General features: G+C 41.1%; 1 protein-coding gene across 8 annotated transcripts in view; it reads right to left on the reverse strand.

Moving 5' to 3' along the window:
- Nucleotides 1-27,588, reverse strand: part of CAMK2D (calcium/calmodulin dependent protein kinase II delta) — a 166,828-nt gene that overhangs the window by 64,061 nt on the left and 75,179 nt on the right. For all 8 annotated transcript variants that reach the window (XM_082482393.1, XM_082482390.1, XM_082482391.1 and 5 more), the window contains exon 4: nucleotides 3,160-3,214. In XM_082482393.1, the coding sequence (XP_082338519.1) occupies nucleotides 3,160-3,214 (55 nt within the window). The remainder of the gene's footprint in view (nucleotides 1-3,159; nucleotides 3,215-27,588) is intronic.

Raw genomic sequence — 27,588 nt, forward strand, 5'->3', positions numbered from 1 at the left:
GGAGCCATCTCGGTAGATCAGCGAGATGCCTCTTTTCCTCGGCAATGAGATCTATAAGACCTTGAAAATGACAATTTTGTGTTGTCAAGTGCAAAACAACTGCCATTGTCCAGAATGACACTGCCAGGTACATATTTCAGATGGGGAGTCAGCAACCAAAGATAAAGTATATATATATATATGCCAATACTTCAGCGCATCTGCTTCTCTCATATGCAGGGCTCCTTACAGGAACACCGCAATACTGTATTTTATCAGAAAGAACATAATTCGTTGTTCAATGTCCAGTTTTCACATGGATTTTAAAAGACTTCCAGCTTCCCATTTTGACACTAGAGCTCTTCACCCAAATGCACACCTCTAACAGAGTACATTAATCCCTTTTTTTCGTCCAGATAAAAGCACAGCTATCACTGAGGTATACAAGTGAAGCAAAAGGCTTCTCCTTCAGATCGCAGACATCTCTATGACATTAATTCAAAAGAGGTTATTAGAAATTCAAAATAGAAAGTGACAATGATTGGGTAGTTTTTTTTTTCTGTTCACAGAAAGGCACTCTTCCTCTTCACTTTCTTATGTGGGATGCAGTCTAAAAGAAATTTCTAAAGAAACAGTTGTACTGAATCCCACACAGTCTGAAAGAAATCATTAAGATAATGACATAACGGTATGCGTGGGTGGAGTGACAGTGTTACACCACAGTCAGGCTCCTGTTGAATAAAAATTAAATAAATAAATACAAGCATGCACTTGGCCTTCATATTGAAGAACTACATATGGCACCTTTTTTTTTGTGGCAGCTCTTTTATGTACATTTAAACGAGCCACCAACCCACGTATTTGTAACTGCAGTAAAAGATGAAGTTTCACTAATAAATAGTATTAGTGAGCATAATAGCGTATAATATAAATAGTATTGGTATATAGTATAATATAATAGCATATAATAATAAATATAATATAGTTAGTGCTTTAAGCAATGTCTGAGTCTGAATGAAAAATTACCTGTGAACAGCCCTCCTTACTAATCAGGCAAAAGTTCTTCAAGGATGCAACACGCTGCTTTTCCAAAGACAACTACTACCAGTTAGTACAGTCACCACCTCTACCATTCAGATGTTTTCTTTTTTTGCAAAAACAATTCATTTTGACAAAAAACCCAAACCACATCATTAAAACGTAAAAAGCTGCATGTATATACATATATGTGTATATATATGTGTGTGTATATATATACATTGAGGCCCTCTTTCTTTGAGGAGGATGAAAAACAAAATCATGTGGACTGTTCTAGATGAACAGCAAACGTTTGAGTCTGTTCTTATGTTTGTCCTGAATGGGACTGACGGGGAAACAGAGGAAGTTCCAGACAGCGCAGAATGCTTCCTGTAGGATCTAGTTTTCTGCCAAGACGGTATCTTTGGGTTAGGTATTAATTTTTATTGCAGAATGGAGGCTTCTATTTGTTCTGTTACTGCCGAGATCTACAACTTTGAAGTTGTTCAAATGCCTTCTAGTTCACATTGCAATCAATCTCCTGAGATACGCCTGGCATAATATATTCAGTTTAAGGCAGAAGCGGACTGACTGCAATTACAGCCTGCCATAGTTTCTAACAGGACAGTAGTACAACAAAACAATAAGAATGCCTCCGGTTTATAAAAGGGATATTGTCCCTAGAACTAAAGAATTCTGCATGCGCTTCTTGGAAATGTTCAGGATTAAGAAGATTTTTCCAAATCCACATAGAAAGATTTCCTTTGTAGCCCTTTAAAAAAAAAAAAAAAAGGGCAAAACAAAGCCCAGCGCATATCAGAGAACAAGTGTGCATGTTGTGCCCTGGATCCAACAGTCAGAGCACTTACCTGGGATACATACAAATCAGATACAAGTTCCTGCTGAGCCCAGTTAGGATTTGAGTACTGAACCCCGAATGCCTTCACTGCAGACAGACTATTTAATGTTTTTGTATTGCTAGTCTGAAACCTAGTCCCAAAGAAGTCTTCATGGATTTCTTTTAAAAAAATTAAGCCAGAAAATAAAACAGGATGTAACCTGAACATGAAAGCACACCATTGATTATGGAAGGTCCAGGTTGTAGCTTACCTATGCTGAATGCAAATATTTCAGTTTGTATGCTTAGAAAAGAGCTATTTCATATTTCTAGGGGAAATAACGTATTCTCATTCTAACCAGCAAAACCATGTTAGGCTCTTGGGGGTGGGGAGGTGTTGTTAGTCAAAACCATAAACTGCCCTGGAAAAAACTGCAGTTGAAATACGTAATTTGACTTAAATAAGTCAGTTTTGCAAGACAATTCCTAACCATTCATGTTTGCCCGTACCCAGAATCAAAAGCAGTAACTTTTCAAGTGAGTAGAAAAGTTTGCCTGTCCCAGGGAAGAATGAAGAACATCGGTGTCTCTTTTTAAGTTAAGAGTCTGAGACATGTAGTTGATATTGTCACCATCCCTTCTTCCACTAAACAGCCTTATCTGGAACAGACACGCTCCACATACGCACAGTCACTTCATGAACAGTTCACAGACTGAAATTCCTGAAGTAAAATGGGAAATAGGAAGGAAACTTCCTTTCTACATGCTGGGTATTTTACATTCTGAATGGTGTCAAAATGAACTGTTCAATATATCAGTAAGGTATCAAGCAGAAATAAAATACTGAAAGAGTCTTTCCCTGTAGGAAACTCAGGCTTACCTTTCAATCCAGCAACGGAGATTTTCTGCGGGAAACTGCTCTTCCACACATTGTTTTGTTTTGGGTTTTTTTTTTTTTTTTTTTTTTTTTTTTTTTTTTTACAGACACTGGCCTACAGCAAATTATTTTTTCCGAGTCGTATGTTCGCTTGGCTTTGGCAGATATCACGCAACTTTTACTTACATATACCTACATTTTATATTAAAATTGACTTCAACAGTGGCCCTGCTTATTCAAAGTTTTTAATATGGAATTCTTGCAGTGTCACTTACACATCAGTTCTTGCACATGCAAATGACCAAATACATTCCTGTCCTTCCAGCTCTGGTTACATCTCTTTGTTCAACTCACTGCACCAGAACCGTGCTTTTATCTTGTATTTACATCTACAAGTTTGAATACCGCATCCCCCAACATGCTAAATGTAGGCAAAACTCATACTTACAAGTCAAAGACTAAGTAATGGAATCCTTCTTCTGATATGCTGTCATGAAGCCGCACTATTGAAAGGGGGGGAAAAAAAAAAAAAAGATAAACACCAGTCATCTTTTTCATGTCTTTAATGTCTGTCTTTGATTTGGGGGGAGAAGGGAGGATTATAATTCTACTGCAAAGCTGGTATTGCATCTGTGTCTGTTCTCATCTGTGGTGGTTTTATTTTTTTTAATTCTCTACCCTCAGAACTGTCTTTTTCGTAAGGTGAGATAAACAAAGAAACCAAAAGACCGCATGTGTGGCTCATTGTACAGTTATTTTTAAAGGACCTCTGCTGTTGCTGTGCCACAGAAGAACGCTGCAGTCATTTCCGACCACCTCCTTGGATCATGACTAAACAAGTGCTAAAAGCACAGTCAGACATATATCTTAATATATTGTATTAATATGATTCAACTCCCTTTTTCCTAGGCAGAACCTACAATGAATCTTTTAAATAGCATACACAGGAGTCGCCAGTCACTGGACTTTTATCATCTTAAACAGCATTCTTAATGTCATACAACTATTTTCTCAGCAGCGTTGCACCTTAAAAGTTGCAAACAAAACAAGAGGGGGGAAGAAAAGCCACAATTAATCATACATTTCAGCAGAACAACAAACTTTAAGGGCTGTGTTAAGAAGTTTCATAATGAGACAATAGATGCTGATTTTGAAAGAGAAAGCCTCATTGCAGACTAAAAGCATTTGACTATACTGAAATAAACGAAAGCAAAAGTGCACATTCAGTTAATAATTCAAGGTCCTTTCTTAACTAATAATTAAAAAGGAACTTAAATTAAAAATAAAATCACTGTCTGCAGTCCCTAGAGTACTTTGCCCTTTTTCAGTCTCACCTTCTCCTTATTCTAACTTTTAATTAAATGTCTTCAATTTTAGTTGAGATAAAACAGTCAACTATTTAAACAAGTCAACTACTGAGACAGTAACTAATTTCACCGCAACGCAGTCAGCTGCAACCGTATAAAAATACAGTACATCTCCTGTTGAAAGCCACTGGAAACATCTTAATAATAATAGTAATAATAATAATAATAATAATATATGCTTGTAAGTGAAAAATGAAAAAGTTGCACGTGACTTATTTATATTCCCCTTAAAAAAACCCAACCCAACCAACCCCAAGCTGCTCATGCCGTCCCTATCAAACAAGGACAACTAGGTAATAACCAAATCCATATCACACCACTGAGAAAAAGTCTCCCAGAAGAACAACTCAAGCCTTCATTTCTTATTTAGACTCCTTAAGCAAAGTAAGAACACAACCATGAAAAAAAAGAGGGGATATTCTGGGTATACTAATATATCTGTAAGACAGAATCCATAAAATACCGATGCCCTGCACTCATTCAGACGTTGTACCCATCTGCAGCGTATTTTTGTGGCGGGATGTCTGTGCATGGGAGGCCAAAAAAAGATCAGTGAGAACCGTGAGAATGGCAAACTTATCCTTACAGGTTTAGTTAGCTTCGTTGAAAGAGTATTAAACATAAGCCTGTATTAAACATAAGCCTTAATTTTAAAAAGTTTTACATTAATTTATGAAAGCTGACAGCTAAAATAAATAAACCTCTCAAACCCCAAAACTAGACGCATGTGAAGCTGCTCAGAGAAATGAGTTCGATGAAGAAGGAATTCTCTCACTGCGCATCTGATGTGTGCTGCAGTGGTGAAGGGTGTGCTGGTTGGAAACTTGTTAATAAGGAATACGGATGAGAAACCACGAGGGAGCTCAAGCCTCTAGAATTACAAAGCGCATCAGTCTGAGAAAAAAGAAAGCTCTGACTGAAAGGGTGGCAGACTTCGGGTAAGAAAGGCTTTCCTTTCTCAAAAAAAAAAGGAGAAAAAATAATTGTCCGGCATCAAACAGCTCCATCATTCGCTTCCGTCTCTTAACAGACACTTCTCAGTGGGGTCAAAAAGGGAATAAGCTATCTTCCTGCTCATATTTCTATTTTTATAGATATATATTTCCCTCTAATCTTCTTACCTGCCACTCACTTCAACCACATGAACGGTGAACAGTCACGAAGAGATGAACCTACCGGCAGATCGATGCCCACCAATCTACGCTGAATTTCCACAGTGGCACCCAAGACCAGAGCTGAAAGACCAAAGACCGGGACTCCCCGTGCAGGAGGGGGGAAGCAGCAAGCGCCGGGGGGTTGAGAGCTCGGCCGGGTAACTGCCGCTCACTAAGCCACCCCGAAGAGCGATTTCTGGAAAGACTTGCCAGAAGCAAAATGATGTGATGCCTAGAAAAGAGTCATTAGACTTTCTGGTGCTTGTCGCAGCCAACAAACAGCATCCAAACCCCCAGGTCATGTTTACATACACCTATGGATCCATATGTAAAGTTTTCCCCGAGAGTGCGCTTGTCAGCTGCAGAAATTCATTTTGCATTTTAAGAACTGAAATCACATCATGGTAGAGCTATAAATTAAGTCCTGTGGTCTTTCTTAGTTATTTTAAATGAAATGGCAATTTCCAAAGCTAATTTTCCCACAATACACGAAGCTCTGTCAGTAGTTTGATCCAGCTCATTATCGCTTATAGAACCAACCAAAAAAAAAAAATCAGGGTACCCTAAAACTGCTTTGCGTTCAAAACTGAGCCGATGAAGAAAGTGTGAAAGAAAAGGATTTTCATATTTCCCCAGATGGCAGCTTTATGTGTTAATAATTTTTTACACAATACATGACATTTTAAAAAAATGAAATCAAATAAACATGACTTTTTTACTTAATAATATTTAGCCCAGGGAAACATCTTGTGTTTACACAATACTGAAGAGAAAACCAGCTCTTGGCTGACTCACTGCCCAGAGCTCGTGATGATTCAGAAGAGCCAAGTAGGTCTAAATCAGAATTTGTGGTTTTGGCTGGTTCTACATTCTAGATTTGTCTAAGTTTTTACGAAGTGCAAGCCTTGAGCATAAAAGACCAAGCTAGTACATTGCTGCCAAAAAAAAAAAACCAACCCAAAAACCAAAATCAACTTTCTTTCAGGTTGTGTTCTTTGAGTTGAGATTTCAATACTCCCAAATGTCTGAGCTTTAAAGCAAACCAATGTGAGATGGGACAGCAAGTATTAGCCTCGAGCAGTATCCTGAAATTTCTAGCTCAGAAGAGACCCCTAAAACATTTGGCTTTTGAGTGCACTACTTCGTGCTGCACCATCAAAGATACTACTCATCAATGAGTGCTCAGAAACGGGATTTAGTACAGACCCTGGGGTCTATCACAGCGATGCAACATAACCCTAAAATAGTAAATTTTGGAGTGCAGCTGGTATGTTTTGCATATGCCTCTCCAAAGAAGTTCAAAACTTTTTAAGATTTAATACACAGCAAATTATACCTTTTGCTAAAAACTGCCTGTTTCTGAAATAGATTCATAAGAATTCAAAGCACGGTTTTTCTGTGAACACTTTTTTTGGATTCAAAGCAGCATTCCTCTCCTCGCTGCTCGCTAACAGCACTATATTCAGCCAGGCAGAAGCCTTCATATTCGATTTCCCATATCATGTAGGGATATTGAGAACTACCAAATACTTCTGGTGAGGCAGAATATTTGCTGCCAACTGCTTTCAAAGAGTTCTGAAGCGCGTAAAACACACAGATTTTTGAAACGTCTTTAGAGAATTTAACCAACGTATTAAATCTTAAAATTTAGAAGTGAAATCCACCTTTAAAATATTGCTTTGGTCTTAAAAGCAGACAGGCTTGGCTTGAACTCGTGGCTACAAACCAATCAACAGCTTATATTCATACAGACTTACTCAGTTTTCATGGTTCACTCCTACTGCTCCGGAGTGGATTTGCTAGCAACCATCTGAAGCAAAGGACTGTAATTCTTTAATTACCGCTGTATTTTTTAAACACGGAATGACTTTCTTACACACATTCATGAGAAAGTCACCTCCTAGGTAAGAATGAAGTCAACGTGAACCTACAGTCGTTACGGCACAGTTGTAAAACTGTGACCCTGAAGTGACAAAGTCGTAGGAGAAGAATAAGCTGCATTTCATTGCCTTTGGTTCAAGGCAGTAAAAAACCCCTCTCTCCCTTTCTTTTTTTTTTTTTTTTTTTTTTTTTTTAAATAATTTTGTCTCCCACTTCCCACTTGTACTGCTAGGAATATCTCTCGTTAAGCCTGCGTTAAATCCTTCATATTTATACAGACTGAAATAAACGCACTAGTACAGCTGTCACATATAGCTATCAGCAGCTCCATACAGAACAGTAGCATATTCCTACTCTGTTGGAGAAGATAAATACTTTGCCCACCACCAAAGAGCATATCAAAACTAGAACCAAAAGTACAAGGTTTTATCTTGGCTAGAGGCACCTCTCATAGCCCTGGTACTAAGCAGACCAGCACGGCACCATGTGAGCGGGCTTCCAGAGCTCCACTGCCTGCCTGAAATGGGAGGTGCTCTCACTTTGTCACATCCTTTGCTAGAAGAGGGCTTCTTTGTTTAGTGGCGCTGCAGAACCATAGCTCCTTTCTGACTAGAAAAGGATTGTGAGTCGAGATCAGAGAATCATAGAATGGTTTAGGTTGGAAGGGACCATAAAGACCATCCACTTCCAACCCCCTGCCATGGGCAGGGATACCTCCCACCAGCCCAGGTTGCTCCAAGCCCCGTCCAACCTGGCCTTGGACACCTCTAGGGATGGGGCTGCCACAGCTTCTCTGGGCAACCTGGGACAGTGACTCTCCACCTTCACAGTCAAGAATTTCTTCCTGATATCTAATTTAAATCTCCCCTCTTTCAGTTTAAAACTGTTCCCCCTCATCCTACCACTCTACCCCCTGACCAAGAGTCCCTCCCCAGCTTTCCTGTACCTTTAGAGACTGGAAGGCTGCTATATGAGATGACGGACAATGTTTTTTCTCAGCCTGGTGGGGCTATTTCCTTTCTAGCCAAACTCTAGTCTGACATGTCCATGGGGATATCTTCTTCCAGGATCACATTCTTTCTTTTTCTTTCCTCCCAAATGTCTGAATCATAGAAGTGTGACAGGACAAATCCTTCTCCGAATCAGGATCACATGCCCCTGATTGTCTCTGGAAAGGAAAACGGGTGGAGGCAGCCAGGGAAGATCAAAACTGCCTTTTGGCAAGTGGTTACGTTGGCTCCTTCAGTCAGTTCAGACACAGTTTTATGCCAGTAAATCTGCTAGGTGAAAATCCCAAATAAGCATGGGCAAAGGAGAAGAATACGTGAAGACAAGACAGCCGGACAACTGGGAGGTAAAGGGTGCACAACAGCACGGAGCCAAGTCCAGCACGGCCCAGACTTTGCTACTGCATTCTGCCTGCGACTCACCTTTTTGCTGGGAAAGACAAGGGATGTCGTGATGACAATTTGAGAAGCCATTCACAAAGTTTAAGAGGTGACTCACTACAAAAAGTATTCACGCATTCATCGCAAGCATATATAGTTCTCTACACACACGTATCAGGCAGGATTCAGGCACGACAAACCAAAAGGCAGCAATTACAAAGATTATTCATCCAATATAAGAACTACCATCAGTAACCCACACTGCAATTCCTATTTCTCCAGAGGCACAGAAAGCATTCATCAGAAGAAAAAGTTCCACTTACCTCTTTTTGAAAAGATTTAACAACCTCTGAGAACAAAGTTGCTGCTCTTCAGCAAACCACTTGGAACGCCTGATAGGAATCCAGGGAGCACACAGCTCCTTCTTTTGGAAAAATACTATAAGCCCACAAAAGATCAGGAGTATCCCTTTGGCTTCAGCACTGATTTTCACCTGAAATACTTTCCAATCACCACTCTGCGATAATCATTACAATCATTTAAGGGAGAATTCCTATTAGCTGTATTAGCTTTGTATTTAGCCGTTAGTGTGGGCAAGCTCCAATCAGATTGAAATGTAAAATCATCTCTTTTATTTGACTTTTTGTGCTGAACTACAGTATTTTGTGTCTAATCTAGAGAAAACAGCTTGATATAGTAGCCAAGCAACCTTATCTCCTTTCTGAATTTCTGTCTTTAAAGAAAAAAAATCAAAATATGAAAATCAATGAAAATCAAATTCTTCCAGGTTAAGAAGACAAGTCAAACGGTAGATAAAGTTAGCTAAAAATTCTTCAGGATAAAGATATCTAATCACATCTAAAACTATTGCCTAAAATACTTACTTTTGTGAAACTGCTGAAGTGATAATTTTGATAATCTGCTATCTAAATTAGTTCACATTACAAAGGCAAAATATTTGAGAAGATAACTTCAAACAGAAGTCACGGTCTGTGGTCAGTGCAGCAGTGGCACAAACGTGCACGGAGGGGTCAAACTGCCTGAGTGCCGCTCATTAGGGAAAAGTCTTTCCATGCAATCCTAATCATCCTGTTCCTTAATAGAGTATGGCAAGTGGTAACGCAGTTAATGGTAATGAAGTTAAAGACACTTATTTTCCTTTTGGTGCTAAAGATGGGACTCCCAGAGGCATGAATCCTGTAACTCTGTCGAGCTAGATGCCTCAAGTTAGTGTGCTGTTAGGAAGTTATAGGGCTCATTCGTCTCTAGTACGGGTTTAAAATGGGTTTGAAAGTCATAAAAGCATGCCATAGTTGCTGAAATATGTAAATTATTTCCTCAAGTTCTGGCTTCCCTGCACAAAGAGTGAAATAAAGGGAGAGATGTGCTTTCCATCCATTTCACTTCCAAAAGTGTATTAAAGTCTTTATGCAGTTCTTATGCAAATCACTCTTATTAGGAAAAAAAAAAAAAAAACAAACCTAAACCAAACCTTAAAAAATGAACTTAATTACTTACTGGAAGGAACTTAATGGAATGACTTCACTTAATGTTGGGCTTTCTATGAATTGGTATCTGCCTGCCACTAGGTATGGGATAAGCTGTGCCATTTGAAAATAAAGAGGTAAACCAAAAACTGAAAAAAACCTCACTGAAAAGGTATAACCAGCTATGGTTTTTAGGTCATATTTGAACCACTCCATTTTCTATTTCAAAACACTTGTCTACAAGCATTTTCTGCTCTCTTGTCTCTGACGAAGAATGCCTCGCGCTCAGCAAAACCGCTTGGCTGAAACGTGGAAGGTCTGCAGTGGCTTAGTGCTGTCAGGACTCAGATCTTCCTGCAGAGTCACCCTTTGTCACCTTTCCTGTTCTACTAAATAAACCACGTTGATGAGGGATAGAAAATAAAGCTACTGCTAGAACTTCCATCAGAAACTCACACGGGGACCAGTGCAGAAGTCATTACAGCAGTGGCAAGAACTGAGACCAAAGGCAAAATTCATCCTACAGCTTTTAGCCTAGACCCCAAGCTAAAGACGCTTGGGATCCCAAGCTAAACACGATAAACACAACACTGCCTACAGGAGCAGAGATGCAAAAGCTTGCGAACCACTGCTCAGGAGTGCTGCTGTTTGCACGGATCAGACATCTGCTGCCTTCAAAAAAAACCCCATCTTCACTGCAACCTCATTCTCTACACCTCAATGCTCCACATTTTTCCATCACTGTTGCTACTCCCTCTCTTTTGATGCACAGTATAAATAATCTCTGCTGAGCAACCAAACTCCTTCAGTCAGTGGTGCGTAACACAGTCACGACTATAGCCTCCAGACATTAAACTGGATACAAACCAACCCTGCTTAAGTCCACACTGTAGTTACTGCTGTGGCTACAGCTCCCATTTTCTGCAGCTTAGATCCTTCTTTGAAAACAAGCAATTATAAGTATCAGTCAAACCTAGTAAGAAAGCTGGATAAATATTCAGGTACTCGGCACTGAATCGCTGCCACCATTCACAGGAGCGGAAAGCTGATCTATGACCACAGAAGAGACCACACAGACATACTACTGCCTGTACGAGATGAAGCACAGTCGGCAGCTGTGTGGAGCAGAGGTCCACGATCATCTCCCCAACATAAGAAGGACACGGACCTGTTGGAGCAAGTCCAGAGGAGGCCACAAAGATGCTCTGAGGGCTGGAGCACCTCTGCTGTGAGGACAGGCTGAGAGAGTTGGGGTTCTTCAGCCTGGAGAAGAGAAGGCTCCCGGGAGACCTTAGAGCCCCTTCCAGTCCCTAAAGGGGCTACACGAAAGCTGGGGAGGGATTCTTGATCAGGGAGTGAAGCCATAGGAAAAGGGGGAACGGTTTTAAACCAAAAGAGGGAAGATTCAGATTAGATAACAGGAAAAAATTCTTTACTGTGAGGGTGGTGAGACACTAGCACAGGTTGCCCAGAAAAGTTGTGGTTACCTCATCCCTGGAGGTGTTCAAAGCGAGGCTGGACAGGGCTTTGAGCACCCTGGTCTGGTGGAAGTTGGATGTCCTTCTCTATGGCAGGGGGGTTGGAACTAGATGATCTTTAAGGTCCCTTCCAACTCTAACCATTCTATGATTGTGTGATCTGCTGAGCCACAAGATGAGGGATGCCCAAGTCACGGAGCAGCACCTGGCTCTTGCCATGGGTGATAGGCCACGTGCCTCGCTGTGGGGGGAAGTGTCCTCTTCCCCTTGCTCACCCTTCAGGAGCTCAGAGTCAGAAATCTAGGCAGCGCCGTTAAAGCTGATTGCTCCTTATGCTTATACTTCCTCACATACAATACTATTCTTCTGAGACCACGAAAGCCTGGGGCCCTCTATAATAAAGATGCTCAGTTACAGTAGGAAGAACTTTGCAAATATTAATAAGAGCCATTTCCTAACAATCTGAAATATTTAGAGGCTAATCTGGTAAGATTAGTAGAGCGGCAATGCTCAAGGGCAGCTGATTTCTGAAAGACATTAAACATAGAGTGATGCTTTGCATATCTAAGAAAATAATCCTCCCCCATGCTGTTAAATACACAAGCGGTATACTGTAACACTTACCATCATTAAATGACTATGCAAGTCAGCAGTGCTGTGGATGCCATTAACAGGTCTCTATTCAGCAATAGTGAATGAAAACTATATAGCTTCCGAATTCATTCAAAAGATAAACAACTTTTTATGAGAGTGCAAATTCACGGCTATTTAGGGTCAACAACTTGAGAGACAGGTTCCTGTTAGTCTGCATGTGTAGTGGTACAACGAAAAATGATGGGAAAAAATAATTAGGCAATTTAATATTTGGAAAGACTGCATTTGTCCCCAAGGCACTGTAACAGTAAGCGTTAACTAGTATGAACAAAATGCCATGTAGTATAAAAATACTCATTTGTGACCAAACCCCTCCCCCATCAAGGCCCTCACACAATGAACTTCTGTATTGTGATTAAATGCCAGGAATAGTTACATTCACGGCCTTCATTAAAACCCCTCAAGTCTAATGCGTGCTTCGAAGTCAGTTTGCCAAACTGTTAACTTCAGTAAAAGATTCTTGCTACCCAGAAAATAAAAAATTGTTTGCCGAAGTTGATGAAAGACCAGATTTTGAAGTGAGACCGAGTCAGTCCAGGTACCGCTATCAAAGCGGATGGCCTCAAATTACCAGCTCTTTTGGCACGATGAGACTCTTGCTTCATTCCTGCTGGATGACGACTGACAGTTTAACCAGGTCATCAATAACGTGTTGCGGGAAATGTCAGGGAGAGAGGAAAAAGAAAGAATGCTTTAGAAAAAGTATGTGATCAGAGGAAGCTACTCCTCCTTTAGGCGTTTACTAAACGCCCTAAACAAACCCAAGCAGCTTCTCAAGTCTTAACCAGCGATGGGCAAGCACAGCCAGACCCGCAGGTCCAGATTCTATGTATGCTGCAGGCACTAAGTGCTAACAAACGGAACTTAAAAAGACAGAAACCAATTCAGCCTAAATGTCAGAAATCTGGCTGCTAAAAATTAAACACCCCAAACAAAATTAACTAACTAAAAAAAAACCCCGTAAACAGGTATTCCAAAACATATCGTTCTGTATTAGTGATCTCCAGGGAGAGTAGCTGTAATAACTCTGTCACTTTTTTCTTTAACCAACAGGTTTTTGTTGCTTTTCAGTGCACATCCGCACAGAAGAGTACTGTGGGGAGAATTGGGTTTGTTCGGCCATGAGAACAGAAGGCTCAGGGGAGACCCTATCACCACGTCTCCCTTTTTACAGCGTGGCTACGGAGAAGATGGAGACTCCCTTTTTACAAAGGAGTCACGTGGAAAAGATGAGGGGTGATGGGTACAAGTTACTCCTGGGGAGATTCCAGTCAGACACAAGAGGAAAATTTTCCCCAATGAGAACAATCAGCCGTTGGAATAATCTCCGCAGGGAAGTGGTGGATTCCCCATCGTTGGACACTTTTAAGATTCGGCCGGACAGGGTGCTGGGCCATCTTGTCTAGACTGTGCTTTTGGCAAGAAAGGTTGGACCAGATGATCCCTGAGGTCTCTTCCAACCTGGTGTTCCATGATTCTATGAATCATATCCTATATCCTTGAAGTTAAAAGGAACAGCTAGATTTACACAGCTTTAATTATTCGTATACCAAAATAGCAAAATTGTATATAATGGTTTAAAAAAAGAAGAGAGTACTAAAATGTACACCTGTCTCTTTACGTCTTCATTTAACATATAATCATGTCACTTACTAGAAATCCTGTATTTCGGGTTGCACTAATTCCTCTTTGCAGTTAAAGCCCTGACTTTGTAAGTTTAACAAGATATTTTACAACACAACAAAGCCTTACCAATGTCGTCAGATTAAGCCTTACGAGGATAGCTGCACAGATTAAAAGAAAGTCTGACATAAATTTTTGCTAAAAGCAACCTGATGTCTCAGCTGCCAGTGTTGATGCTTTAAGCATTAACATTTTTTAACCATTTTAGCATTCATCAGAACATGCAAGAAGAGGAATAATGACAATCTGCACAAGAATTTCACCAAGCGTCAACTAATAAAAGGACAAGCTGTAACATAGAGATGTTATATTAATTATCATTAACAGGTTCAGAAAACAACGCAGCATACTTTAATGGAGGGAATGCAATTTGCTTCATTTTTCTAAAAGCAGGGCCTAGTTCTCAGGCTAAAGCAAGTCGTCTTTAAAGACCAGCGCTGACGAAACTGCCACAATGGTTGGGCAGTTTATCGATTGCCAAGAGTACTTATGCAGTGACGTACAGCGTTTTAGCAATTTGAGAAACCGAAGTGGTGGTAAAGATCAAATGAAAAACCACGTGAGATCTGCTCAATGCACGGAATTTAACATCCTAATTAGGACAAGCAAAAGAGGCTATTAATCCCTGCTGGAAAGATACAGTCCTGTATCTTTTTGATAAATACTTTTGCCAAATGTAAACGTGGTAGAAGAATTGCCCAATTGTCAAAATTAGGCTATGGCCCTTTTAATACTTACTGTGCTGGCCAACATTGAAAACTGATCTATGGAAGTGATATGTAGGACTTACATCTCTACAAATTTGGATGTTGGGGGGGGTTTAATCACTGGGTGGGACACAGCCTCCCTTCTCGGCTCTTCTCTCTTAAAACACATTAAACACAGAAACACAAACCATTTATATAATCACCACTCAGAGAAGTATGTTTGTTTATTTTCGCAATACTCCCCTTTCATGAGGGCTAGGCCCCAAGGTATTTAAAGGCATCAGCTTAAGAAAACAAAGTCATTCTACTTTAAATATTTTAAACAAAAAGGAAAACAGAAAACTGTAATCCTGTGGCATGACTCAAGAAGTACCACAGAAAAGAAATGTCACCTGCTCCACTTGGCCCGCGCCAAGCAGCTTTAGACGGGGTTTTCGAAGCCATTAGCACTGTACTTCAGGCACCTTTAGTAACCATCAACTTTCAGAAAACCTAGGCCAAATTCTTTCAGTCAGTAGCAGCAATTACTATAGCTAAATTTCCTAAAACTTTTCATTTTTAGCGGTTTTTTCAATTTTAAAAGCTTGTTCATTAGTTTATCAAAGACCATCAAGTAAAACCAAAAGGGGATGACTGTGTATTGAAGGTAACTTAGTAAAGTTCTTCATTTGAGAACTGTGATAGCTTACAGAAGTAAGAAAACATAGAAGATAATCTTCACCGATATTTATGTCAGATACAGAATTTTTTCTAACAACTGAGCAATAATTCAATTCTTGTATGCGATTTGAATTCAACGACCGCTCCTATGTAACTATCCTAACAAAGAATATTTGTAATTAATCTGAACTATTGATTTGACCAAGGGGAATACTGAAAAAGTACTATTTATATACACAGTCATTGTTTTTTGGTCTCGCTATGCTTTAGGAGAACAAGGGCTGTAAAGTTTTCAAACAGGTCAATTCTGGCAGCCGGAGATAACTAATGCGTGAAGCTATTCTCCCCACGATTATCTTTCAGATCATTGTACTACATCTGCTTTGTAACACTATGGAAATGCAGCAGGGTTCAAGAACCAGCTCTATAGTCTGATGAATATATTAAACACACTGTAAATTGCCATCTTGCTGTTAGAAACCGCATGCGAATTTACCCTAATTGAATTAGTGAAGCTACAACAAACATCTCGCACCCCTCTCTCTCCAAAGGCTGACTGAAACCTTCACATTCCTGCCCACTTCTTCCCCACAAGATGCATAGAATTTTTCATTTTACTAGTAACACTAAAAAATAATTTTCGGCCTGCAAAAATGGAAAAAAAAAAATCCAAACCCCAATACTGATTTAAAATACAAACATTCATTTTGTTGAAGGACATATTTTCAGATTTTTGACAAAACAGGCAGTTTCTGTGTAAAGCAAATATATTATGGAGAAAAAAATGAAACTCAAATGTTCTTGAACTCATTTAGAAGAGCATCCCCATCACTTTGGTGGAATAGGTTCAGTAACGTTTGGTAAAGAAGATGCTTGCAAATGAACTACATTTGTGAGAAATTTAATAAATGATGATGTAATGGCACAAAGAGCAAGATGGGCTTTTGTTATTTAATGCAATGCAAACCTTAATTATTAAGGATTTCATTTCCCCCAGCTGTGATAAAAATGTCCACAGAAAGTATTCCACTTCCTTGTGCCAAGGCACTTAATCACTTCAAGAACCTGACCAGAACAAAAATCTGTAACAAATATGCTCATACAAATAAACACGTGTAAACATTTGCAGAAGTCCTTTCCATATGGACTACATCTGTTGGGGAAAAAAAAAAATAAAAAAAAAAGAAATTTTGCATGCAAACTCATTTTCCTGTTGTACTTTTATATTCCATTATTCCAGTGGGTTCCACAGATAACAGAGCCTTCAGACTACTGGCAGCTTCCATCCATCACCCCCATCCCAGCGACCCAGTTACACAAGGCTGTAGCTCTGCAGTGAGCCAAAGGGGGCGACAACTCGGATAGTCACATCTTTGAAACCCCCCTAAAGTCACTCAGAAGAACGTATATACGATGGCAGTTCGACCCGCTATCTTCATCAAAATGGTCTCTCTGATTTCTGCATAAAACATCTCACAACGACCCACAGGTCACTAAGCCTATTAAATACACTTCCATAGCTGCTTCTAATGTAAGTGATAAGAATCATACACACAGATATATGTTTTAAAATCACATTATTCATCCTAGATGTAAAAAACTGCACTGCAAATTGGCTTTTAAAAGTAAATAAGGAAGACTAATTATCCGTGCGGAAACAAATCCGTGATACTTGCGATTGAGGAATCCCAGCAGATTTCATTTCCAGCTATAACAAAGAACCGGAAACATATTTCCACGAGGCTAAACTTTGGAAACTTTCCCTTTCCTACAATACTTCCCAAACACGAACATGCTTTTGGAGAGGAAAACCTGGAACAAAACAAATTTTACTGCTAAACCACTACTGTGTTAGGGGACAGAAAATACCTCGTTCAACTCCCAGTGACATCCCACTGCCAACTGGGGAGAGTGAACTCGGGGGGGGGTGGGGGTGGGTGTGTGAACCCTGTCTGTAGGCTGCTGCTGTGGGGAAGCTGGACTCCGAAATGTGAACGCGCTGGGATCTTGCTGCCCATCACTCAGGGCAAATCTTCCAGACGAGGAAGCAACAGCCCAGCCATGTGCCGCTTCGAACATCCCCGTGCGTCTAATCCTTGGGAACAAAGGGCTTCTGAGATGTCAGAAGTTCAGCAGGTGACAGCACAGTGTGCAAGGAATGCTCCTCTTGCTCTTGACTGTTGTGGGGATGAGGGTACAAACAGCCTCCTAAGCTCTGGCCTTAAATATATGTTAATATATGTTAGAGGCTATGCATAAAATAGGTTGAATGTAGTTTTTCAATAGATACATATACATGTCAAAATTATCATTACTTCATTACTGTTGTGTTGATCTCCCAATAATAGAGAAGTTCAGAAAAAGCTGCTACTGTGCTTTGGTTTGTTCCCGCCCCCCCAAATCATGCTTAAGACCTTCAAGTAAATTATGAGTAACTATAAAATTCATTTTACCTCAAGCTGGAATGAATAACCTTTTAGAACGGAAACTTTAATATTCCTGTTATTACAAAATACAAATGGATTACAGAGAGCCGAAAGAGACCTCAACATTATTTCAGCTCCCCGGTTTTCCCAGTGGGAGGACAGAGGCCGAAGGAAGAGCCGGCTGCTCCCCAGGCAGGGACACCCCAGCCCCTGCTACCACCGGAACAGAAATCAAAATAGCCCCATCTCGTTTGATCCATAAACAAATCCATACCTTAGTTGTGACCAAAAAAAAAAAAAAAAAAAAAAAAAAAAGGATTTAGTTGGTTTACTCCATTTTCTCTTTGCCTTTAAAGCTTTAGCTTCTTTTCAAATAAAATTGTCTTGCGGAATTCTTGCCACCCCTCTCAGTGGGAATCTTGCCATGCCTCTCAGTGGGAAGATGACAACAGAATATACAAAGAAATTTTATTTTCCCTTACTTCTTACTGGAGACTCTAGAGTATTACAAATACTACTTGTTAAGACCTTTGTCTACAAGAGAAAAATGCTCTAGTTTATGCTGTGTTGTTCGCATAAAACCAAAGTTTATGCTCTCTTAATTCAGCTTAAAACAAAATATCAGCTAATTTAAACTGAAACAATTTCCCAGTTTACAGAACAGTAGATAGCCAGAAAAACATAGTTACATCAGTTTAAAAATAAATCAGCTTTTGATTAAGTTGGGACAGCTTTTATATACAGATAGACCTAAAATTCTACTCCCTACGTAGTAAGTTTAACATTAAGTACCAGTGTGCTAAAACTGTTACATCAAATGTAACTCCTACTGCCAGCCCCTCATGAAAGGTTAAAACACATTTAATCTTTATCTTCGTGGACAACAGAAATCAGCGTGATCTTGAAATATTTCAGATCTGCAATGAAGATCGTGCATTTGTATCATTATCTTTTCTGTAAGACAGGGAAGTTTAAAACACATGAATTACGTTATAAACGTAGTCACACTTTTTAGTGAAGTGGTTATGAACATTAGACAGATAGATCTGAGCTGATTTTCTGAAGACCTACACGCAATGATCTTTCTGCAGCACGACCACCAGCAGCGCACACCGATTCAATCAATCACCATAGGTACCACCTTTTGAGGTCATTTGGCATTTAACGACTATTTAATTTGGGAACAAGGCAACCAAATCACTTATCCTCTATTCCAGGCACTAAGACAGACTCCAGGCACTTTTGCTTGCAATACTAAATATCGGAATATGGCATAAAAATGGTGATATGAGTATTTTCCCAAATTAAAACTGTAAGTGAAAAAAACCCACAACAAAGATACCCAGTCAACATTATACCGAAATTATTTCTTGATTATGCTGTTTATTATTTGAATGTGTGAGATCAGAAAATGACGTATTCTGAAGCCATGGCAGCATTTGCAGGCCATGGACCCGCTCCAGCCCAAAAGCTAGTTCTCAGACAATAAAGCCGACTTCATGGAGGAGACCCACACCGCTATTAGAACACATATAACCTGTCATTTCCTTAGGAAGCCCTTGAGCTGCCATGGTTGGAGACCAGGGAAGTGTTCAGGGCAAATATTGCTATGCGCATCTCCACATCTTTCCCAGCCTTCCACAGCTCCACACCAGCCAGACCGGCTTTCGATCTGATGCAAGGCAGCCGATCCTACACATCTCGCACAAGCAAAGGACCAAATGCCAACAGAACACTCCTACCTTTTCAGGTTTTGCAACTGTTAGTATATCTTGCTACCTGTATTTTGAAGATCATCCAGTTCCGACCCTCTCCTGCCATGGACAGGGACACCTCCCCCCAGCCCAGGTTGCTCCAAGCCCCGTCCAACCTGGCCTTGAACACCTCCAGGGATGGGGCAGCCACAGCTTCTCTGGGCAACCTGCCCCAGGGGCTCACCACCCTCAGAGTGAAAAATTTCTTCCTGGTATCTAATCCAGATCTCCCATCTTCCAGTTTGAAGCCATTCCCCCTCTTCCTATCACTACATGCCCTTGTAAAAAGTCCCTCCCCAGCTCTCCTGTAGGCCCCCTTTGGGAACTGGGAGGCCACAATAAGGTCTCCCCAGAGCCTTCTCTTCTCCAGGCTGAACACCCCAACTCTCTCAGCCTGTCCTCCCAGCAGAGGGCCTCCAGCCCTCGGAGCATCTTTGTGGCCCTCCTCTGGACCTGCTCCAACAGGTCCATGTCTTTCCTATGTTGGGGACTCCAGAGCTGGACACGGTACTCCAGGTGGGGTCTCACGAGAGGTATTGTCTTCCAAGTGAACCGAGGCAAAAGGAAAGATCTTTTTGCCCTATTATCATTTCACATGCTGTATTTTGGGGAATGAACCTATTATTTTCCTATGTTACACATTACCACTGTAAAATTGGCTTCTCTGTGCTCTTATCTGATAGCTTTTTTTATATCTGTGCATGAAAACAAAGCTAAAGCCACTTTCATAGGATCAGGACCCCGAACTCTGTGCTACTAGCTTTGAGGTAAATGACCTAAAATGGATGCAACAGACCTAAAACATAATTCTAATCACACCTCCGTCCCTGGTGTCCTCTTTCACAAAGATCGGTCCAGAATATCCTGAACGTGAGCAATACGCTCAGCCTGGAGACCAGCTCCGTGCACGCCGCTGCAGTCTGGGGTACATAGAACTCAGACCGTTCCTTACAGGTGGAAGAGCTGATCTCCTCCAAACAAGCGGCCGGGCTAGAGCTTCCCGCAGAGCCAGCAGCTCAGAAAGGGAGGCTTCCAGCTAATGTTGACTGGTTCAAGATGTTTCCAGAGATTATTGACTTTGCAGAAATATTTCTGCTGCTACTTCCCCCTCTCTTAGCTGGGCACGATTTAGCACACAGCAATTACAGATAAGTATTTTCATTTGTAATTGTTATAGTTACAGCATGTTTCCTAGGGCATGTCTTTACCGCAAATGGGAACATGGTGTAGAGCTATCCAAACTGACTTTAAACAAGCTGGTGTGTGCACCTCTGTTAATTTAATTCTATCAGCATGACTTATTTAACCTGCTGTTTGACAACAGCAAAAATCAAAAAGCAAGCCAAGGCTTCTTTACACTATGCCACAGGTCACAGGGAAGATGCAAAGCAGTCCGTTTCCTATACTCACTACAAATCTGAAAAGGCAGACTGTGGGAAAGGTCTCAAGGAATAAAATCAAGGTTATGGAACTGGTCTCTTAGTTCTAGCTATCTGTATGATGCTGCCGACATCCATACAACGTCAAATGTAGTGAACAAAAATCTGCCGTAACCTAGATAACCAAATGCTTCTGCAATTAATCAAGACCACATAAAATAAGCAGAAGCTTTCAGTAACTTAACAGAGCGTAAGACTCAGAGATTCAAAGTACTGTACCAAGACAGGGTGTTTCCATAATAATCCCACTCCCTCTCTGTCCACTGGGCTGAGCGCAAAACCATCTGTATTATTTTCTGAGTGAATGTGGCTTCCCCCTCTATCAATTAACTATCGCAGTAAGTCATGCTACCAGAACTGCCGACAACTATAAATTACTATCATTTTCCTAACGTGCAAGTTTACAAGCGAATGATGATCCCACATGACTGAAAGGGTTTGTTTTACAAAAAGCAGGGAATGCATATTAAGTAAACAGATGACAAACTTGAGGCTTATGATGAGAAACTGCCATTGTCTTTTAATCACAGTCTCACAATAAATGGAAATTAGAGAGTTTGTCCTGTCCCACGGGACCATTAGTAAGATTGTAATTAGCTCAGTGACAACCCACATAAACTTGGATGGAAGAGAAGCTGCAACAGAGAGCTGGAAGCCAGTCTGTATTCACAAAACCGGACTACTAGTTGCAGTTGAAGCCTCTCTCTAAATATTCCTCCTACTCAGCACATCCAGTAACTCCCAAAATATATATCCTACAGAAGATAGCTGGAAGCCATTCAGCTGCAATTATGACTTTACATCATCAACCAATTCTTTCCCAGCAAGACTTCACAGCCAAATTCAACATAATCCTAGCAGTGACACTATCGACATTGGACCAAGGATAAACTGATGGAATACAATTAAATAACTCTCAAGGTCACCTGGTAAATAAATACGCAACAAATAAATTAATCGAAAAGCACTGCTTGGATGATACAATTGCTGAGGCACACGAGTGCTATTCACTGCTGTGCAGCACAAGAGCAGAAGCTGTGGATTTGATTACAATACAATACCAGAACATCTTCAACATACAAGTATCAGGAACAGAGTGCCACGCTCGGCCCAGTGTGGCTGTAATGAGAAGTTGGGTGTATTTAAGGGAGACGGACATCTAAAGGACAAACTAAAATTAGAAACACATTCCCATGGGCAGTCCATGAGAATACTAACACTCTGGTGAAGCCACTAAAAACAGAACTTCCAAATTTGGAAGGTGACTGGGAAGAGAGAGGTATCATTAAACCCCTATCAACTGGAAAAAATCCCAGATCAGCAGTTTTGTAGGAGTAAGAAAGCCTTCAGTGCAGAAATCTGCAAAAACCAGACCGAAGCGAGCAATCACAAGGTATTTATCCATTGCCAACGCTGGAGGTTAGTGGTATTTGCAGGGTGGGAGCATTCACTCTCAGTTGCAGCATGCGAAAAGCCGTGAGACCAGCCCAGCCAGCATCCTTTGATCTGCCATGGCTCGGACACAACAGCCTCCCATCACCACACAAAGCCAATTTGTGACTTTTTAAAGGCAAATCTTTTGAAGGAGCGAGGAAAATCCTGAAGGACAGCCGAGATACTTGCTACAAGACAGGGGACGGTTAGGGGGACAGCTGTCAGCCTGGAATGGATCGATTCTGTCTCCTCACCCTCCATCAGCCAGGCTGGCTCCAGCCACTGGCACACCGCTGCCATGCAGGGGGACAGTAAAGGGTGACATCCCGGCAGAGCTACGGACGTGCCAGGCTAAGCAGGCAGTCCTGAGTCCTGATAAGGACAGACCTGTGGCTACTTAAAAAAATAAAAGTAATAAAAAAAAAAAAAATAAATCACCATTTTGCTGTGGTAAGTAGTTTACAAGAGAATTCCTCTTTGGAAAACACAGACGTAGACAAGAAGTCCTTCAAAATCTACAAGTTTTCGATGATTTTTGTGAGATGTACCATCCAGCAGTCTCTAGCAGGCAGTTGCAGTCATCGCTAAAATCACCACAAGTGACCACAACCTGAGCAAGGAAAGAAACTGAACTATATGGTTTTTCCTCTCTCGTGACTTCTCCGGAACACGACAGTGGGATAATTTGTACTGCCACTACTCATCAGGCGCATTTGCATAGAGAGAGCGCATGCCCTGGCTCTGTGCTGCTACACAGAGAAAGAGCCATGGACTAATGTTCAACCAGCCTCCCGCTATCACAGCGGCACACAGTTTCACTGTGCTCTCTCTTCATTATCTTCTATGGGAAATTTTACATTTTCAGTAAGAAACCAGCTTTTCCATGTGCTCTTCTCAGTATATAACATCCAAGATGTTATAGAATTTCTTACTGAATGGGCATTCCATTGGTAGAGATGCAGGAGATGCGTATGAAATGCAAAAAGCAAGAGGAAAAGGGATTTCTGCACGTGATGCGACACAAACAAGTGCAGCCTATAAAATGTACTGCCAAACGCACACCTTGCAACCAACTAAAAACTGTATTCCACAAAGTCAGGCCCCGTGTCCAGTTTTTAGTCAAATTACACTTTCATTAAGAATTTACGTCACAATATTTAAACATGAAAGTGGATGTATTTTTAAGAAAAGGACAAAAACATCCTAACAGGGATGCAGCTGTATGCAGGAACATCCCCTTTTCCCCCCAGTACCCTGTACTGATCAGCAGGAAAGAGTTAAGAGAACGAAACATCGCAAACGCCGTGCTCCTTGCCCTAAACTCTTTTTTTCTGCAGCACCTTACCCAGGAAAGCATCTCAAGAGCAGACTAATGCAACGCTCAGATCTCAAGTTATGAGCATGAAAACAGACCATACCCTGAATTACACTCTATCTTGTGCCTTCAAAGTAAGCTGTGACATTAACTTTTTACTTCAGCCCGGTCTAAGTACTGATTAGGACAGCTTAATTTGTTGCTAGCTAATTATTTCCCTCTGGCTGTCTCCAGCAGACTGGAGGGGCTGGCTCGGCTGTAAGAAGGGAAGGCTGGAATGCACCCCGCTCCTGCCACCGGCTACCAGCGGGCAGGCTGTCGAGATGGCAGAGATGGTCTTCTCCATGGTGCAAACGGCAAGATGAGAGGCAACAGACACATGCTGGAGTATGGAAAATCCCAGCTAGGCATAAAGACACGTTTATTAAATTATTTATGTTGACAGGAAGGTGATCAAAGACTGGAGCAGGGCCTGGAGTGGCCATGCAACCTCCTTCCCTGGAGATTCTCCAAACTCAGCAGGACAGGCCCTTAGTAACCTAATTTTACTGGACATGGCTTGAGCAGGGGGTTGGGACTGGATAACCTCCAGAGATCCCTTCCAACCCACATGATTCCATGATTTATGATGCTCTTTTTTCAGGGGGCAGGGTATGTAAGTAAAGCAAGATGTCTGGGCAGATGGGAGCAGCCCAGAGGATCACCTCTCCTAATGAGCTTCCTGGGTTTGGGAGGGGAGCTAAGACATTCCTAAGCTCCAACAGCACGCTCCCAAAGCGCTCCTTCCAATTTATGATCGTTTAAATCGAAACATGAGCTACGGTCCAAAGTCAGGAGACCTTCCTGTCGCCTCTCGCTGCTCCCAGCTCAGATCGCCAGCCTTCCCCCATTCCTTCACTCAAGTGCTTCCTCCTCCCCACCAGTTGTGTCACCTTTCCTCCTTTCCTGTTCTCTGCCCTCATCTCTGAATTCATCCTTTTCTGCACATCACAGGGAACTGAAGTTGGGACAGCAGAGAGGAGAGGTCTCAGCTGGGACTCAGCTCTGAGGTGGTACAAACAGGCAAACACTTTCCCCTTGGAGAGACCTTCTCCAGAAGCAGGCACGTTCCCATTCCTCCCCCAGCCTCCCCGCTGGTAAGGGTGACAGCCCACCCTCCTTGGGGTAGGTTGCCAAACGCTCCAAATTTCAGAGATTTAGGCTGCCTGGGAAACAAATGCTGCCCGAATGATAATTCTCTAGTTTCTCTCGGGAAAGGGAAGAGGCAGAGGCGAAAGTGTCCCACGGAGCGGGTTCAGCCCACAGCCACAAATGTCAAGGCCGGAGCTGGGTTTATAATGGAAACTACCCAACAACCCTTTCACCGCCCATACAGGAGTTGCACTAATGCAACACCCATCCACGCTACTGAAATATACTGTAAGCTTTTTTCAGTTTGGGTTTGGGGTTTTTGTCCTCCCCCCAACTCAAGTAAGAGGTTCAGGGTATTTTTTTCCAGCATTTGGGTATTGATCCAAGAACCGGTGCAGAATTCACCCATTAAACCGTCAACAACGTCGTCTGTACAAAGCAAAGGGAACAGAACTTACAATATCCCCTAAAAATGCTCTAAAAATGTCTGTGCTAGCTTTACTGAGAGAAAAAGCTTACTTTAGCTTAAGTAGGAGAGATCTATGTTTTTGGAGGAAAGGGTCCAGAGGAAAATTACATATTTGTGGTTTAGCTGGGAGTCATGATGTCTATCCGTATGCATAACACGTGGTTGCAGAGTCATAATAAACAAAGCTTTCAAACAACAAAAAAAAAGTAAGTTCTCAAAGATTCATCTTGTGTGTGCAAAAAGAGCAATTCATTTTAATCTAAGCTTATTTATACGGTTCTTGAAGTCAGCAATGCAATTAAGCAACCCCTCCTTCCAGAAAGCCTACGGAGAAAGTAAAGCAGGACGAGAGAACGAAATACGAAGGGGAAGGGTGGCAGCCGCCCTCGCGCTCACCCCCTGCAGCAGGTTCCTCAAGAGAGACATTTAAATTCCACTTCCCGTTTCTGTGGATTACTCCCCTTTTACATTTAAGATGACTGGCTACACAAGCGTAACTGACTTTATGGGAAGAAAAAAGTGTTTAGAGGAACCTGGACATGCTATGAATAGAATTTTCATGCATTTAAGAAAATGTACAACACCGGCTAGAAGCAGGCAAGGCAAATCCTTCAAGGTCTGGTTCGCACTTGATTTATACTTTATCATTACCTATTTTGGTGCAAATTACTCATATACTTTCTGGGGCAAAAAAAGACAAAATTTGTGGCAAATCTTAGTGAAACCTCATTTCCTCGGTATATTATGGATGTTGCTGCAGTTATGAGGGATATTACAAGCAGCAATGCTTCGCTCGAGCTACAATAACCTTGTCCTCCATTAAAAGGGAAGAGAATTAACCTAGTGTGGCAGAGTAGTGTCATTGTCTCTAGTAAAAGACATTTTCATGCTCCACAGTAACCCAGAAGAGTACACCTACAGATTCAATGCCGCTCTCACCAGAATAAAAGGATTATGCTGAAACCGAAACAGAGACAAAAAAAAGCCCTAACACTGAATAAAGCTGCCTTTGCGCTTCTTCGCTTTCGCACTCAGACAGCCCACATTATCTGACACTTCATGTGTTACATGTTGAAAATTACTGACATGTTGATTAGCGCTCAACAACTTACAGTATTTTAACTACGGTATTTTTGTTTTTTCGTATTTCACTCACTGTTAGGGCTGCCAACAGCTCTACAGAAAGCCCAAATTCTTACAACATCAGAAGTGAAAACTTTTGGTCTCTTCAGCTTAAACATCAACCAGGCATTCACAGCAAGGTCACTAATTACGAGAGATCAAATGCACAGTAATAACAAGAACTGTTGAGAATGAGAAATTCTGCAGAAAAGCCAGTTGCAACAAACCCCACGCTGCCCTCCTTGTGTCTTCTTGCCTGGTTCAGTCTCGTTGCAGTACATTTAATTTTATAAATAGCTACTACGAAACCAGCTTCTGTTTTCTGTTGCTGCACTTCGCTATTCAGCTACAACTGAGTTTAAACACTGCATGTTATTTTATAATCCTCGTTAGATTGGCTTTTACATTACATACAAAATCGTATTATATCACTGGCTTATTTGGTTTATTGATGTTTTATTTTAATTCTTTCCAGGACTACGGTTCACTTTATTCATCACAGAAACTACAAATTTAATTAATTCAATAGAATGGATGAGATTTGAATTGTGGAAATGATCGGCTCATCTAAGCAATAAAAATAATTAAAGGAAGCAAGATCTTCTACAGTCATCGGTCCCACAGATTTCTGGTTTCTCTACGAGCTAAACAAAAGTGCTTTTATATATATATATATAAAATCTATATATTTTATATACATATAGTTAATATATTCCCGAGGAACATGTTTATTAAGCATAAATTTATATAGCTGAGGATTTGTTTGATTTTCCCTGCATCAGCAAAGAACCGTTATTACCTTTTAAGTCTGTATTAATATATTTTTAAAACATGAAACCTGAAATTAAGCTCAGAAAAAATATTATGCTAGAGAACTACATCCACCAAACCTGAACAGGCCTGATTTTGATTCCATATCTGATTTACACAGTAACCTAACTCACTCCAGCTGAGCTATTCCCGACTTTGCCACAGTAAGTCAAAAGAAATTCAGAAGGGATTTACTAAATCCACGTTTGCTGCATATTAATAGTGTTTCTCTTCAGATTCTTGTGAATTTATGGGAAGTCCCATGCAAAACACTTGGTGAATATAAAACATAAGGGACACAACGTCTTGCATGAAGGACACAAAACCCACATATCCTTAATCACCCTCTGCCCAGAAAGCACAAGACAATATAAAGTTTCTTATTTTTCCCCCCACGTGAAGGATTTAACAAATTCTATGCTCCTGTTTTGTGTTACTGTGGGGAGAGATGAGAAAACCCCCAAAATGCAGGCTTTTCCTCCCTTCCTTGAGGCATAAGGGCAGCCTCCTCAGTAAGT

Source organism: Vanellus vanellus (genome assembly GCF_965231255.1).
Source record: "Vanellus vanellus genome assembly, chromosome: 4".
NCBI classification, from domain to species: Eukaryota; Metazoa; Chordata; class Aves; order Charadriiformes; family Charadriidae; genus Vanellus; species Vanellus vanellus.